Raw genomic sequence first — 15952 nt, forward strand, 5'->3', positions numbered from 1 at the left:
CCGAACAATATCCATTTTGCAAAACTACCTGCGGACAAAAAGATACATATTAAATAATTAAAATGGTCACTGAGTGGGAAGAGTTAGTTAATAGGCAGAATGGTTGCTAGAAAGACAGCATCTGTGTATGATTTAGAAAAAGGTGCCCCCTCTGGTTTGAAGCAGCCCTTTTGGATAGTGTAAGGATTGATGGGCAGAGAGAATGAATGAATGAATGAATGAATGAATGAATGAATGAATGAATGACAGACAAAATATGAGAGGTGCCTTGCATGGAGCAGTGATAATGATATGCTATGCAGAGTGGCAGTATTCAAAGGTCTGCTTAAGCATTAACATTTATTCTAAGATTTGGGGTTTCTACTTCCAGAACTTGTTAGGGTACAGCCATGCCAGTTGTTAGCATCTCCTGCTGCATCCCCAGGTCGAAGGGATGCGGATGGCCTGGGGTCCCTGGCTGGGGGCACCTTCCCAGCCGCTGCTCTCCTTGCCCCGCAGTCTCCACCGATCATCTTGCCCATTGATCCCCAGGGCACTGACGCTCCATGATGGTGAGCAGCGTGTGGGCAGCTCTGGAACTCTCCCTTACCTGCATCTCAGCCCTCAGCCTCATCTCCCCTGCCTGGTTCCAGACTGCCACGTTCTCCTTTGGCGTCCTCACCTACTGCTCCTGGCCTCAGAGTGACCGCTGGAACCAGAGCTGTCGGACCTTCAGGTCCTTGGATGATATTCCTGACTTAGCCTGGAAGGTGAGACCTAGGCTCATCAATTCCCTGGGGCCTTGGGCAAGGGGAGGGCACTGTCAAACCCATGAAAGCAAACAATAAACCAAGTTCTGTGTCCCAACCCCACCCTGAGCCTCTGACGCTGGAGGTGTGGGATGGGCTCTGGCTATTTGTATTTTAGCAAACACCCAGGATAATTCTGAAGGTAGCTGTGAATCCATATACTTTAGTGCCTCTATGCAAATTAAAAAGAGGTGCCCCTTCTTTAGGACTCTATACTGCCATCTGCTGGAAAATTACTGTAATTAATATGCAAATCTATGATGACCTCAACGCAGCTCTTAGAGTTGTGCAGTGTACAACCCGTACACACCTACCTGGCCACCCTCTAAGTACTGCTAGGCTGAAAAACCACAGCTAAGGTGTTGGAAGTCTCTGTCATGAAGCACACTACCAAATTCAACAATGGGGACAATGGGTCAGGACTCCTAATCCAGTACCTCTAAGGAAGATGATACACCCTTCAAACCTGATTATTACAAAGGTGCCTGTCCTGCCTCTCCCGCCATCTAGCAGGTACTCAATAGTGTAGGGTAGGGTGGTGCTACTACTTAATTAGCTGTATGCCCTGCGGCAAATGACTCCCTCCCTGGACCTCAGTTTGTTTACATGTAAAATGGGGACAGGCCTGTAAAATAGCACAGACCTTGTGGGGGTTCCAGGACTCAGTAGCTGGTCCGTAAGCAGAGGGAACCCCCCCCTGCCCCCGCCCCAGTCAACACTCTCTCTCCTCTCTCTTCCTGGCAGGTGTCAGCTGCATTTCTTCTTGGAGGCTGGCTCCTGTTGGCCTTTAATGCAATTTTCTTCCTGTCCTGGGCCCTGGTTCCTAAGGGGCTGTGCCCAGGGAGGGGCAGTGGCAAAATGCCGAGCATGCAGGCAGCTGCAGGTAAATCCAGTGTCACATAATAAGCATTCCAGACATGTTTGTGGAATGACTGAATGAACAAACCTCTGAGAAGGTTCTGGCCGCCTGGGTCCAATCTCTCAGAGATAAACTCTAGGATTATACATTATTCCTGGTCCTTTGGCAAGCCAGAAATGGAAGGGAGGAAATGGCATCCTCAACATCACCCTCTCCTGCCGTTGGCTAAGAGTCTGTCCACCTTTATTTCTCTCTTATCCATCCACTTTGCATCATCTTTGCCTGGCACACTATACACAGTTGGGCAGGTTGTGCACTGCACAAGCGTGCTGAGAGATGCTGAAATCTACCCTATCCTCCACGTGCTAAGCTGTGAAACTGCAGGGTTGTATCTGCTCTGAAGGGTTGCTTTTTGCTAATTCACACAGTCTCTGGATGGTGTGGCACAGGCCTTGATGGCAATCATCATCCAATGAATTCTCCACCACCTCTCACCTGGATTAGAGTAATACACACCTCATGGGTCTCCCTGCTGCCACCTTTGTCCCTTAGAATCTGCCACACACTGGCCAATGCGTCCTGTTAAAACCGAAATCAGATCATGCCACGCAGACTGACCTATCCATCCTCCAGTGACTTCCTGTCACACTCAGAGAAAAATCCAAATTTTGGAGCTGTTGAGGTTCGTTCCGATCAAGACCAATTCTGTCATGGACCTTATCTCTTGCCCCCTCTGCCAGGCTCAACGAGCTCCAGCCACCCTGGCTCGCTTTCTGTGGCTCATGTACACCAGCTTGTTCCCTCTGCCGGGAATTCTCTTCTCAGATCTGGACACATCTGGCTTCCCCACTTCATTAAAGGCTCTGCTCAAAGTATCTCTGCCTCTGTGAGGTGCTCCATGGCCTCGAGCTAAGAGAGCTTTCCTCTCCTTAGTCTCCTTCCTCTTACCTTGCTTTGTATTCTCCACAGCACTTACTACCTGAAATCTCGTCTGCTTTCCCGATTACTGTCCTCTCTCCACTAGGTCAGCTCCATGGGGGCTGCCTGCCTTGCCATCATCAGCCCCTACGTGCTTTGCACATAACAGATGCTCACTAAGTATCTGTTGACCCAATGGAAGGAGATACAGTCCTTGTCCTAGGCTGGCCCGGTGTCTAGTGGGGATCGAGTATGTCAGGCAGTTACAGCTCAGCGGACAGTTGACACAATGGGGATGAGCAAGAAAAAACTCCAGGAGGGTGTAGGGTGTGAAGGAAGGCTTCCTAGAGGAGGCATCACCTGAGCTGAGTCTGGAAGGACAGGTGGGAGTTAGCCAAATGTACTCGTAGAACGGCATTTCAGGTAGTGGGAACACCAGGGAAAGGCATGGGCACGGGACGGCAAGGCGCGTGCAGGGAACGGCAAGAGCGGCTGAAGGGCAGCAAGGGAGGCTGAGGGTTCATCTGATTCTCCTGCACTGGAAGCGCCGACGGTGAGGCGTCCGGTCCATTCCTTAGTGTCACCCGGGCCCACCACAGCACCTCTAACAGTTTTGATGAACGAATGCGTGATGAATGGATGGGTTGGTGAATGAATGAATGAATGAGTGGATGGCTGAGTGGGTGGATGTACTGGTGGGTGGATGATGGATGGATGGGTAAGGAAAATGGGTAGGTTGGAATATGGTTGGATGAATGAAGGATGGAGATGGATTGATGGATGGATGGATGGATGGATGGATGGATGGATGGATGGATGGGGGGCAGTGGTTAAGTGGGCAGGTGGATAGACGGATGGATAAGTGAATGGATAGGTGGATAGAGGGGTGGAGAGAATGAGTGGATTAGAATAAGGTTGAATGGATGAATGACTAGATGGGAGGAAAGGTAATTGAGTGACGGGTGGATAAAAGATGACTGCATGTGACAGACGGTTATTAGACTTACTGTGATTACATCGTAAGGTATATAAAAGTCAAATCATTGTTACACCCCTAACACTAATATTGTATGCCAACTGTAGTTTAATAAAATTTTTTTTAAAGGATAGACGGGCTGACCAATAAGCGAATGAATGGATAGATAGAAGGGTAGATGGCGGGGTGAGTGGATGGATGGGTGGGTGCACAGGAGGGTGGATGGGGGGTGAGTCCCAAGATAGAAGGTGAGCCCCGAGCCTCCTGACCGACACATCGGTTTTCCTTCCTGCTGTCTCCAGCCACCACCAGCATTGTGGGCCTGCTGTTTTTCCCCATCAGCCTGGCCTCCCCATTCGCCAAGGAAGCCTGTGGAGCCTCCTCTGTGTACCGCCGTGGACAGTGCCAGCTGGGCTGGGGCTACGTGACTGCCATCCTCAGTGCGGTCCTGGCCAGTGTCCTGCTCATCATCAGGCGGCCCCGCGTGACCAAAGTCCAGGGGCCGACCGTCCTTTTCTCCAGCGACACTGAGAAAATCATCCTCGTCCCAGAAATGAGCAAATAAAACTTTCCCAGGAGCAAAAAGAGCCCGTGGTACAGCTATATGAAATCACCAAGTACCCAAGTTCAAATCCCACCTCTGCTGCTTCCCTGCTGTGTGACCTCAGGCGAGTCGCTTCACCTGTCTTCACCTCAGAGTATTCTTCTGTAAAATGGGGGGTGAAATACTGCCGACCTCATACAGTTGTTACGAGATTTAACTGGATGTGATGTATGTAAATAAAGCATTTAGCACAATGCTAGGCACATAGTATTCGATAGACTTTAGCTAATGTTATTATAATTCTGACCGCACAGGACTATGGTGAGAAATCTCTTCCTGAAAAGCGCCTCAGGTAATTCGGAGTCCGTGGTTGTCACTCAGATACTATGTCTTTGAATGGGCACGAGCACGTTCTCTCTTTCTTCCCTTTCTCTAACTCCCCCTCTCTTGGAGAACTTGAGAATGACTCATTTTCCCATCAAATATCTAGTAGTGAGTGCCCCTTATACACAAGTTTGTCCAGTGTGAGGGTGGGGATGGGGAGACAGGAGTTAAGGACCTATCTCACCCTTCTATGCAAATAACCCCACTGATGTGAAAACGTCACTGGGACTTGGGGCACTTCACGTGCTTGTCCCAGCGGCTTTCTCCAGCCTCTTTCTTGTCACCCACCCAACCCGCACCTCTCCCTCCAGCCACACTACATCCTGAGCCCACAAAAGGCCTCTTCACACCTCTCCCCCTTTGTCTGCTAGGGCTGCTGGAATCAAATCTGCTGCTTTTGCCTATCACAACCCCAGGGCCCTACTTCAGGAGCAGCAGCCTAATATTCCCTTGGCAACTCATGAGCTCGGCAACTCGCAGACCACTCCAGGCTTTAAGATGGACATATGAGCCCTTCTAGCCAATCAAGCCTGGTTGGAATGATTGGTTCAGAGCTGCGCAGGGGACCAGTAGAAGCCAGCACGGAGGAGAGAAGAACCATGAGATGGACAGAGGTGGAGCGCTAAGAACTGCATTTGAACACCTGGATCCAACCATGCCTGTTCTCCTACCTTCAGGTGACATGGTCACAGGCAGCTCCAGGCTGGCATCCCCCTATCTTGGCTGCCCCAGAGGAAAGAGTGAACTTCTCCTTCCTCTCTTGGCACATATAAATTCCAGGGAAGGAAGCTGATTGGCCAGGACTGGCTCATGTGTCCACCTCTTGGGAAAGGGGCAGGTCAGCAGTTTCACTAGAGGGCCACGGCTATAGTGAAGGAGATACAGTTCACTGGAAGATGGGAGAAGGTACTGGTACTAGAATGGGGGAGGATACCTGGCAGGCAAAAACATTCAATGCCCAACTCTCTCTTTAAGGGAGGTTTATTATCCCCATTTCACAGAAGTGAAAACTGAGGCCCCGAGAGGTAAAGTCACTTGTCCAAGGCCACACAGCCAATCAGGGCAGAGCTGGGATTTGAACGCAGGGCTGTCAGACTCTATGGTGGAAGCAAAGTCACACCTGGATTTGCTCCCTCTGCTTCCACCCAGCTCATTTTGATCAAACTCTTCTGGCTTTAAATGTTCACCCAAAAATATTCATAAAAATCCTCAGGAGCAGTTCCATTATTTTGAAAACACAAAGACCACGGAAAATGCAGTTTGAATTCATTTTTCAGACAGAACAATAAGGACAACATAACAGCTTCTTTTATTTTTTTTTAAAGTAATAGAATAATGGAATAAATAGAAAACCAAGGAAGCTACCGCAAGGTGTTCAAATGGACTGGAGATGTTGCGAGTGTCCGCACAAGCACTTTTATGCAAGTTGGTCTCGCTGGGAAGATTCCCTGAGCCCCGAGCAGCATCTCAGTGCCAAGAGCGGCCAGTGGAGGCCACGCACTAGAAGCCTACACTCAGCCCACATCACCCATGTACACATGGGATGTGCCATCTCCTCTTTGTCATAACCTCACACTGGCCCCCTCGTTACTTCATTTTTCCCTTTGAACTCTTTTAGCAATGCCAAAGGGAGCGATTCTGCAGCCCATAAAGTAGAACCATTTACAGATTCTGTCTTTATTTGACAAGAGACAGAGGAATCGCTCTGTCTTATTTCCTCTTCCTCAAAACAAAAGGTACCCGTTGTTTGCAAGGAGCCCTGCACTTTCAAAGCCTAGAAATCACTGTGCCCACAAGTCTGAATAAACAGAGCCAGGAAGATACTGGAAGATGACTGGAACGTCCCCTGGGCACTGCATAGTCTGTGGGACTTGTGCAATCGGCTAGGGTTTGGCTTAGCAATGAACTGGTGAGCGGGTACTTCAAAAAGGATCAAATTGTGTTCCTCTGGAGTCTATACCTGTCCAGGGCTCAAGTTCTCAATGTACATAGCGGCTTCAAAGCCAGAAGCACAGAGACCTGTGAGACCTTTCCTGACTCAACAGCGTCAGATGCAAACTGCAGCGTCAGCGTGGGTTTTGCTCCTGCCAGGAATTGATGGCTCACCATGCCTAACACCAGGGTTCCTTCATCACAGCCTGCGAGGGCTCGCAGCTCACCCCTTCCCGTGTTCTCCTCCAGGCGCCATCTTCTCAGGCTTCAAACTCCCGTGAGGACTTGAGCAACGGGAATGATGGGAACACAGGGAGACTGAGATCCCAACCAGGAAATCGTCCCCGCATGGGGACCCCTTTTGTGTATGGACCTTGGGGTACACGGTACACTGTTTGTAAAATGGCCTCAAAGATTTCCCTGCCTGTACCCACACCCCTTTTCAATGTCACTTTTCAAAGCCTCCTGTCAAGTGAGTCTATTTCCCCATCCGCTGAATCTGAGCTCAGCCATGTGATTTACTCTGACCAAGAGAATGTGGCAGAAATGACTTTATGCTAATTCCCAGCCTAGGCCTCAAGAGGCAAGCATGCTTCTGTTTGCTCTCTTGGAAAGTGCCACCATGGCCATGTAAACAAGCCTGAGCTAGCCTGCTTGGAGGCTGAGAGACACATGGCCCCGTCTCTCCCACTGCCCTAGCCAACAGCCAGCCAAGTGTCAGAAGCCAAGTTGTCCGGCTGGCCATCAGCTGACCACAGACACATGGAAAGTTCACCGAGACCAGAAGAACCTCCCAGCTAAACCCAGCCCATATTGTTGACCCACAGAATCACAAGCTAAATAAATGTCTGTTTCAAACCATCTGGGGTGGTTTGTTACACAGCATTACTTGTGGTAACAGCTAACGGATACAAAGGGTGAGACGTGATTCACCTGCCTTGAATTTTCTGGGGAAAAACCAGGCAGCTGTCATGAGAATCTGTCCCCATCTGGGTATGGGTCACTGGCGGGGGGGGGGGGGGGGTTGGAAGGACAGTCTTCAGGAAGCAAACATGTCTTTCTTTCAAATTAAAAGAAACTCCCCCAAACACAGAAACAAAACCAATCCAGATTCACACATGTCTCTGTTTATATATATTTTCTCTAGATAGACACAACTCTTTAGTAAACAGTTACGAGAGATGTTGGCAACACTGAGAAAAGGCGCTCACTCCATAGAGAAAACGACTCCCACGCATTTGATTCCAGTACATGAGGACGCACACAGCACACAGAGACCTGAACAAGCATAGGAAGCTGAATAAATATGAGTTATTCCAAACCACAACCAATGATGTTTCTCTGGAACACCACGAGAGAAGGCAGAGAAGAGATCTTGTGCTGTACTCTGTGACTAGTCTGTCAGAAAAATAAAGGAGAATCAGAAGTCGAGGGCTGGGCCTTGCTAACGTAATGTCTTCTGTAGTGCACAGCTGAGGGACAAAACACACCTCCACAGGGGCCTTTCATACCCTTTTTTCCCATCTCGGGAAGCTGGGGGACCACAGTGAGAAGATGCATTCTCTTCGGAACCCAGGGCCACCTGGGCTTTGTCTGTCCTGCCCAAGAGGCCCCACTAGGGGGAAAGTGGGGACTGAGATGCAGCCGGCGGCTCTGTGACCCAGGGAAGGGCCTTCCCGGGCACACAGGGCAGGGATTTCTCCGGTCCTGGTTTGCTCAGGGCGGAGGACGAACACAGCCCCTCTGCGAATTTGTCAGTGTGCTTTACGTGTTTCCTGCCCTCTCCCAAATCCTGCCCGCCATTCTGGGGAAGAGCATTCCTCCCTGACTCATTGTGTCTCCCAATTCTGGTGCAGTCTCAGAACAGAGGAGATGGCAGGACTGCTCTCCTGGGAGGACAGGTGGGCAGGGTGAACTAGCTCATTCAGGATGTTTGTGGATCGGTGACCCTTTGTGTGACGTGGAGGGGACAGTTTCCAGACCTAGCCATGACCTGGGAGCAAGTTCACCAGCAGATACTACCCAAGGAAAACACACACACACATCGACGCTGGCTGAAATCTGTCTTCCTCTTTCTCCTCCTTTGTCCTGAGTGAGCAAGGCCACGTGGGGAAAAGCTGGTGTCCCTGACCAACACACACCTTCCAAGCTCCTGGAGCACAGAGGTGAGGTCTGACCCAGGGAGAGGAAGGGGACGTGGAGTCTGCCCTGCCCGGGGGCTCTGGCCCAGACCCAGAAGAGCCTCGGACGATCCCACACCTACAGACACTTCTGGATTCCACCGCCCTGGCAGAAAGACGTCTTTCTTGAAAAAAAAGAAGTCTCTTCTGGGGTCAGGCGGAGGAGGAAAATGAGAGAATACAACAAACAGATTCCCAAACCTCAAGGGGAGATGTGTGCAGGACGCCCGTGTGCCATTTCTAAATGGGGGGCAGCCTCAGAACACAGGCGGCTTAGGTAGAGAGAGCGGGTTGGGACATTCATTGGCTCAGCCAGTGGGTCCCAAATGGGGACATTTGGCAATATCTGGGGACATTCTGGGTTGTCACAACTGGGGTAGGGGGGTCTGCTACTGGCATCCAGTAGGTAAAGGCCGGGGATTTTGCTCAACACCCCCCAGTGCACAAGACAGCTCCCGTCAGAAAAGAATGACCCAGCAGCTCAAATGTCAGTCCTGCCGAGGTGCAGGATGCCTGCTCCAAGCCAGCCTCCCAGCCACGTTCTGCAGCACCCCCAAACGCCCCTTTCAGAGGATTGAGGTGTCCCCACAGACCTCTCCTACGCCAATTTCCAAAAGCTTCCCTCCCCAAGTCTCATCCAACAAATCAGTTTGGAGGGATCGGGGAGAGAAGACGACAGAGACCCTTCTGGAGACCTGGAACAAAGATGTTCTCTCCACCCATCAGCTACTCCCGCAAGGGAGGAATCCCAGACGTGGGCAATCTTTGGTCAAACAAGAAAACGTAAGGCTGAATTCAGGGGGCAACCCCTCGACCCCACCTGCCTGGCAGCCAATGTCGGGGCAGTTTCTCTTAGCACAGAAGTCCACGTTCATGAACAGACACAGGACCTCGCTCCCGGGGCAGCCGGGAGGCAAACAGGGCAGGACAGGCAGGTGGCAGCTCCGCTGACGCTGCCTGGGGGAGGCGGCCCTCACTTGTTCTCAATCAGTGTCTGCACCTTGTACACGAGGTCCCGGGCCAGCTTCAGGACCTGCTTGGTGTTGTGTCGCTCGGCCATTTCTGAAAGAGCAGAAGGCAATATCTTGTGAGCTTCCTGCTGTGTCCATCCTCAGGACACACTTCCAGCCCCTGCAGGGGCTTTTGGGGGGTCCTTCTCATAATCATCTGGCATCATCCCCAGAGTGGCTCTGGAAGCAGAGACCTTGGGAGGCCAGTATCTCTGGACCTCGGTTTCCCCATCTGTAAAATGGGGACTGTAACAGTACCTACTGTGGACCTCAGTTTCCTCATCTGTAAAATGGGAACTGTAACAGTACCTGTGAGATCAAATGAGATGATGTTGGTTCAGTGTGTGCTTCAAAATGGTAGGTCTTCCCACCCCCTTCCTACACATACAATGACTGGGAGCTTCTGAAGAAAGCAATGCCGGGTATTTAATCGATGCTTAAAAGTATGAAAGGAAGGAATCAAAAGAAGGAGAGGGGAGGGGAGGAGAGAAAGCAAAATAATGATTCTATCAAGAGCTACACAAAATGATCAGATTGTTAAAGCTGAATAATCCTAAACTTAAGACATTTATCATTGAGAAATCATTTAGTAGAAGAAAAAACATGCAGTAAGACCATGGTTCCCGAACTGGGTGCCAAGGTACCCCAGAGTGCCACTGTGAACTCACAAAAATTGTGAGGGAAACACAAGGGAACCCCACATCTCTTGAACACTACAATAAACTGCTCGTGTGAGTGAATTCACAAGTGGCACTACATTCCCACCAACAACTTTATAGCTTTGCAAAGCTATGTTTTCAGAAAGCGGTTGCTGTGATAAAAGCAAGTAACAGGCGAAAATCACTGTGGAACAGGAAATGAAGGTCGTGGTGTCCGACCTGATTGCAAGGTATAGGAAGCTGTGCAAAGCCCAACAGGCGCACACACCCCTTTAGTACTTGTATTTCAGAATGAAACAAAAATATTGTTTTCTTTTGACTTATGTGTATTATTTTTTCAAATGGCTGCTAAGTTGTTACGGTATAAATACTTATTAAGTGGTTTGCACCCAGGTCCTTGCTAAGTGGCACTTTTGGCCTAGGGTGCCACGAACTGAGAAAGTTTGAGAAACCCCTACACAAAGGTGAGATTGCTTTGGGTTCTCAATCACACACTCAAACTGAAGACATCTTAGATGCTTAACAATAGGGGATGGATGGTTCAGGAAGTTTTGGACAGTCACCTGAGGTAAATTCTGTAGTTTTCAAAAGTGATTATAGGGAAGACAGTTTTTAAAACAATAAGTGGAAGAAAATAAACCACCTAGATACAGCTGGATTCTGTGATGGTTAATAACATAAAAATATACATGACTGTGGAAAAGACTGGATGGAAAAAAAAATTTTTTTAATGAACCCATTAAAAGCAATGTGGTTTTCTGGATTGGATCCCAAAGCAGAAAAAGGACATGAGTTAAAAAACAGGTGAAATCAAATAGTCTGTACTTCAGTTAATAGTAATGTGCCGATGTCAATTTCTTTGTTGTGGCAATATACTAGGATTGGTAACATATCAACAGTAGGAGAAGCTGGGTGAAGAGGGTATCGCGAAGTCAGTACTACCTTTGCACCTTTCCTGTAAATCTACAATTATTCTAAAATAAAAAGCTTATCAAAAAACAAACGAGGGGTTGGCCCGGTGGCTCAGGCGGTTAGAGCTCCATGCTCCTAACTCCAAAGGCTGCCGGTTCGATTCCCACATGGGCCAGTGGGCTCTCAACCACAAGGTTGCCGGTTTGACTCCCGCAAGGGATGGTGGGCTGTGCCCCCTGCAACTAGCAACGGCAACTGGACCTGGAGCTGAGCTGCGCCCTCCACAACTAAGACTGAAAGGACAACAACTTGAAGCTGAACGGCACCCTCCACAACTAAGATTGAAAGGATAACAACTTGACTTGGAAAAAAGGCCTGTAAGTACACACTGTTCCCCAATAAAGTCCTATTCCCCTTACCCCCAAAAATCTAAAACAAAAACAAAAACAAGAACAAAAAACAAAACAACAACAAAAAAACAATCGAATAAAGTTTCCAGGGTGAGGTAGCAGGTGGCCTTTTTTTCTTCTTTTGCTTTTCTGAAAACCTTCTTTACTTTAGAAAACATTTTAAATAGTAATACTAGTAGGAATAGCTTCCGGCTCTGGGCCCCTCACCTGGGCCAGGTACCATGTGATGGGTTTGTTAATGTCTCATTTAATTCTCCTGACATCTCTGTGCGGTGGTGTTGTGGGCACCATTTTGGCAGAGCTGAGATCAGAGTCCATATCTGATTTCCAAGGCCATGCCTTTTTCATGCCACTTCAATTGCCTTCCTGGGTCTGCTTTTCCTATACACGTCAACCCTCGGAAGTAGACACTGTTGCCCCATTTCACAGGTGAGGAAGTGGATATTCAGAGAGAGGGGAAGTGACTTGTCCATGGGCACAGCTGGTTAATTGCAGAGCCAGGGTTTTGCCCCCCCCACCGCCCTGAGCCTGATTTTGACACCCATGCTCCTTCTGCCAGATCCCTGAGAAAAATGCATCCTCTGCGTTACAAGATGTCAGTTCGTCCCTTTGGAAATAGATGCAAGAAGTAGGCAGAACCCTGCCCCCTGCACCCCCTTCACTGTGTCAATTTCAGTAAAGCTCCATCCCTCCTGAGGCCCCAGGAAGGGCCCCCCAGAAGCCCGCACCCCTCACATGAGCCCTGATCACGTGGGTACCATTAAAGAACTTGATGATGTCTGTGAAATCCATGTTGTTCTCCAGGATGATGTCGCGGTAGACCTCCACCAGAGCCAGGGCGATGAACAGCACATAGTGGGCGGACGACACGTGCTTGGCGGCCCAGATGGTCTCCCAGACGGAGAAGACATCATCATAGACAAGTTCTGCCGAGACAGTAACAAGCACACGCGTGGGGAGAGAGTCAGCTGCAGAGCTCACAGTGTCGGCCGCCCTCGGGGGAAATCCCGACAGCTGTGCTCTGCACTTCTGTCCTGGTGCCGCGGACAGAGCTCAGGCCAGGGGGCAGGAGACCTGGACTCTGTCATTTGATCCTCACAAGCCTCAGTTTCCCCATCTATAGAACAGGGTATGCAAACCAGGTGGGTTGTAAGTGTCTAGCGCTGACATTCTGCAAGTGGAGGAACTGAGCATGTGCAGGTTTGATTGACACTGACCTGTCCCTACTCTGCCCCTTGTCACTGTCCCCCTCTCTCCCCGCGCACTCCATGTCCTTTAGCACCCATGGGAGGTATCACCCCTTCCCCCTGCACACAGGCAGAGCTGGCTGCTGTGTCTGGGTCTAGTAAAGAGATAGACTAGAGCCCTGGTGAAGCGCAAGGCTTTCGATGGCCACTGAACTCAGGCTGAATCCTGGCTCCATCACTAACGAGCAAGGTGACCCTGGGTTAGTTCCTTCCCTCCACGAGCTTCTTTCCTCATCTCTAAGTGGGGCGATGCCAACAATAGTAAAAGACCAACGAGGTGATACATAGAAATGGCTCAGCAGCGTACCTGGCACTTAATGAGTACCCCTTTAGGTGTCAGATATCATTATTCTCAGCATCACCCTGCATTTGCACAACAGCAATGTACTGTGTTATACATGATGTCTACGTCACGTGTGCAACATGCTCCATTTACTTCAGAGTTTTCCATGTCTGACAGGCGGCATCACAGAAGGGAGGGAACTGGCCTTAGGAGGCAGACAGAGGGGGGCTCGGATCCTGGCTTGACTCTTCCTAGCTCTGAATTTAATTCTTCTCAGCCTTAGTTTCCTCATCTGTGAAATGGGGACTAAAACAATACCTACTGCATAATGTCATCGCAAGGTCAGGTAGATGAACTCAATAAATGGGTGCTGTTCTTTTCCACTGGCTTTGCTCCGTAGTCTCTTTTCCCCTGAGGTTCTGCGACAAAGAGTCTGGGAACGAGGCCCCAGCGTGAAGTCTGTACCTCGTTTGAAATCCAGCAGGAACCAGCGGTAGCAGAAGTAAAAGTGCGTGTAGTCCCCGTTCTGATGCATCAGCTCAAAGAGCTCGGAGTCCAGGATCTGTCAGAGGAAGAAAACATGGACATCAGCCTCCTGGGAAAAGGCCAGACCAGAGGGGGCAGCTGAATAAACGATGGCACATCTCCACACCAGACGCCACGCAGCCCTTAACAACCACGTGGAGTTAAAAAACGGGCAAAGGATTTGAAGCGGAGATCAGCCTAGCTCACCCTAAGCCAGTCACTTCTTCAAAGACATGCACGTGGCCAATATTTGCATGAGAAACACTCCACGTCATGAGTCATTAGGAAGATGCAAATCAAGACTATAACGAGATACCACTTCACATCCACGAGGATGGCTATAAAAATGACAGACAACAAAGTATTGGCAGCGAGGATGTAGAGAAATTGGAACCCTCGTATGTTGCTGGTGGGAATGTAAAATGGTGCAGCTGCAATTCTACTCGTAGATATATCCCCAAGAGAAATGAAGACACGTCCTCATAAAAACTTACACATAAATGTGCACAGCAGCACTATTCAAAATAGCCAAAAAATGGAAACAACCCAAATATCCATCAACCCATGAATGGATAAACAAAATATGGTCTATCCACACAATGGAATATTATTCGGCCATAAAAAGGAATGATGTACTGACACATGCTACAGAGCCTGGATGAACCGTGAAAACATTATACTAAGTGAAAGAAGCCTGACACAAAAGCAACATATTGTATGATTCCATTTATAAGAAATGTCCAGAACAGGCAAATCTATAGAGACAGAAAGTATTATAGATTAGTGGTTGCCAGGTGCTAGGGAAAGGGACTGACGTTACTGGGTACGGGGTTTCTTTTGGGGATGATGAAAATGTTCTAAAATTAGACAGTGATGGTGGTTTCACAACCGTGAACACTGTGAAAACCACTGAAATGTACATTTAAAAAGGGTGAATTTTATGGAATGTGAATGACATCTCAATAAAGCGGCGTGTGTGTGTGTGTATGTGTGTGTGTTGTGTGTGTGCAATATGCCCAAACACTGCTCTGAGGAAAAGGATTAATACAATCAAACATCCATGTTTCCTTCATTGTTGTGGCCACAGTGTGTGGACCAAGTAAATACTCAGTCCAGGGGACATGATTTGCGTTGTTGAGTTCAGGCTGAGCTGAATTGAGTTTTTTAGTTCCATTCAGAGATTGAGTCCAATTGAGTTTTGAGTTGAGTTGAACTGAACGAAGGCAGATGGAGTCACTGAGTTGAGTTACACTAGGGCTGGACTATTAAGCCTACGGGGGTCAGTGGGCTGAGCTGGAATGAGTTGCATGATTGAGCGGGGCTGGATCATACCTGGATGAGGGACCTCATGTTGGCGAAGTGTGTGTCCATGGCGCCTCCATGGGGGAAGTTCTGGTTCATTCTCTTCATGAGCTCTGTGAAGCAGCTGAAAGCGAGGGCCTCTGGGGACAGAGCACAAGAGAAACAGTCAGCTCCGCCATTGCCCAAGGAACCAGGGGTCCCCACGTGATGGGCGGAGGCACTGAGATGGTTCACCAGGCCACAGACAAATGAGACACACGTGGACAGTGGGCCAGTGCATCCCACGCCAAGACATGCTCTTTGATCTTAAATTCATTACCTACTTCCCACCTTCGAGGGGGCGAAACACCCTTTTAGGAAAGGATGGTGACAGCAAACACTCTGTTTTAAAGATCCTTATTTGCTATAGGAAAAAGTTGACAATGGGTCGTTGGTCCCCAACTTTTTTTTTGAAATTCTACGGGGTTCATGAAATTCTCCAGTCTGGGAACCACTGCATTAAAATGGTAAACATCAACATTAAAAGGGTGTTTACAGGTATTATGCAAAGAAATGGTCAAATAACTTTGTGAAATGCTGCTTAGAGAGTTACTACAAATATTAAGAAAGGAAAGGCTCTGAGAAGTCCTGCAATAAAGTAATCTGTTTCGTATTGTTTAACCCAATGTTTAGAAAATGAAAACTGTACATTTTTTTTCTCTCCACACCTAGCAATGTTGGGGAAAACTCTGAGGTTTCCCAAGGCATAGTAGGATCTCATTTATTTTTTTCAAGACTTTATTTTTAAGAAAAGTTTATCGATTTACAGAAAAATTAAGAGAATAGTTTCCATATACCCCACACCCAGTTTTTCCTGATTATTAATGTATTATATAAATACGGCACATTGGTTTACAGTCCATAGTTTTTAACTACTGAACCCTTTTTCTGTTCCAAGAACCCATCCAAGGTAACGCATTACATAGAGTTGTCATGTCTCCTTAGGTGCCACCTGGCTTTGAGGGTTTCTTAGGCTTTCCTTGT

The 15952-nt window shown here is 48.6% G+C and overlaps 2 protein-coding genes across 3 annotated transcripts in view; one reads left to right on the forward strand and one right to left on the reverse strand.

The window, feature by feature from the left end:
* The first annotated feature begins 496 nt into the window (after positions 1-496).
* On the forward strand, positions 497-4173 carry LHFPL7 (LHFPL tetraspan subfamily member 7). The gene is made up of 3 exons (XM_074321894.2): positions 497-749; positions 1533-1671; positions 3844-4173. The coding sequence occupies exons 1-3, from the start codon at positions 546-548 to the stop codon at positions 4104-4106; spliced, it is 606 nt and encodes a 201-aa protein (XP_074177995.1). The 5' UTR covers positions 497-545; the 3' UTR covers positions 4107-4173.
* A 3339-nt stretch (positions 4174-7512) lies between these two features.
* SGSM1 (small G protein signaling modulator 1) overlaps positions 7513-15952 on the reverse strand; it is an 82516-nt gene continuing 74076 nt past the window's right edge. For both annotated transcript variants that reach the window (XM_074321893.2, XM_074321892.2), the window contains 4 exons: positions 14960-15069; positions 13568-13664; positions 12331-12498; positions 7513-9643 (listed from right to left, as the gene is read on the reverse strand). In XM_074321893.2, the coding sequence (XP_074177994.2) occupies positions 9555-9643; positions 12331-12498; positions 13568-13664; positions 14960-15069 (464 nt within the window). In that variant the 3' untranslated portion in view covers positions 7513-9554. The remainder of the gene's footprint in view (positions 9644-12330; positions 12499-13567; positions 13665-14959; positions 15070-15952) is intronic.

Source organism: Rhinolophus sinicus, chromosome 9 (assembly GCF_057876585.1).
Source record: "Rhinolophus sinicus isolate RSI-liver-muscle chromosome 9, RSI-T2T, whole genome shotgun sequence".
NCBI classification, from domain to species: domain Eukaryota; kingdom Metazoa; phylum Chordata; class Mammalia; order Chiroptera; family Rhinolophidae; genus Rhinolophus; species Rhinolophus sinicus.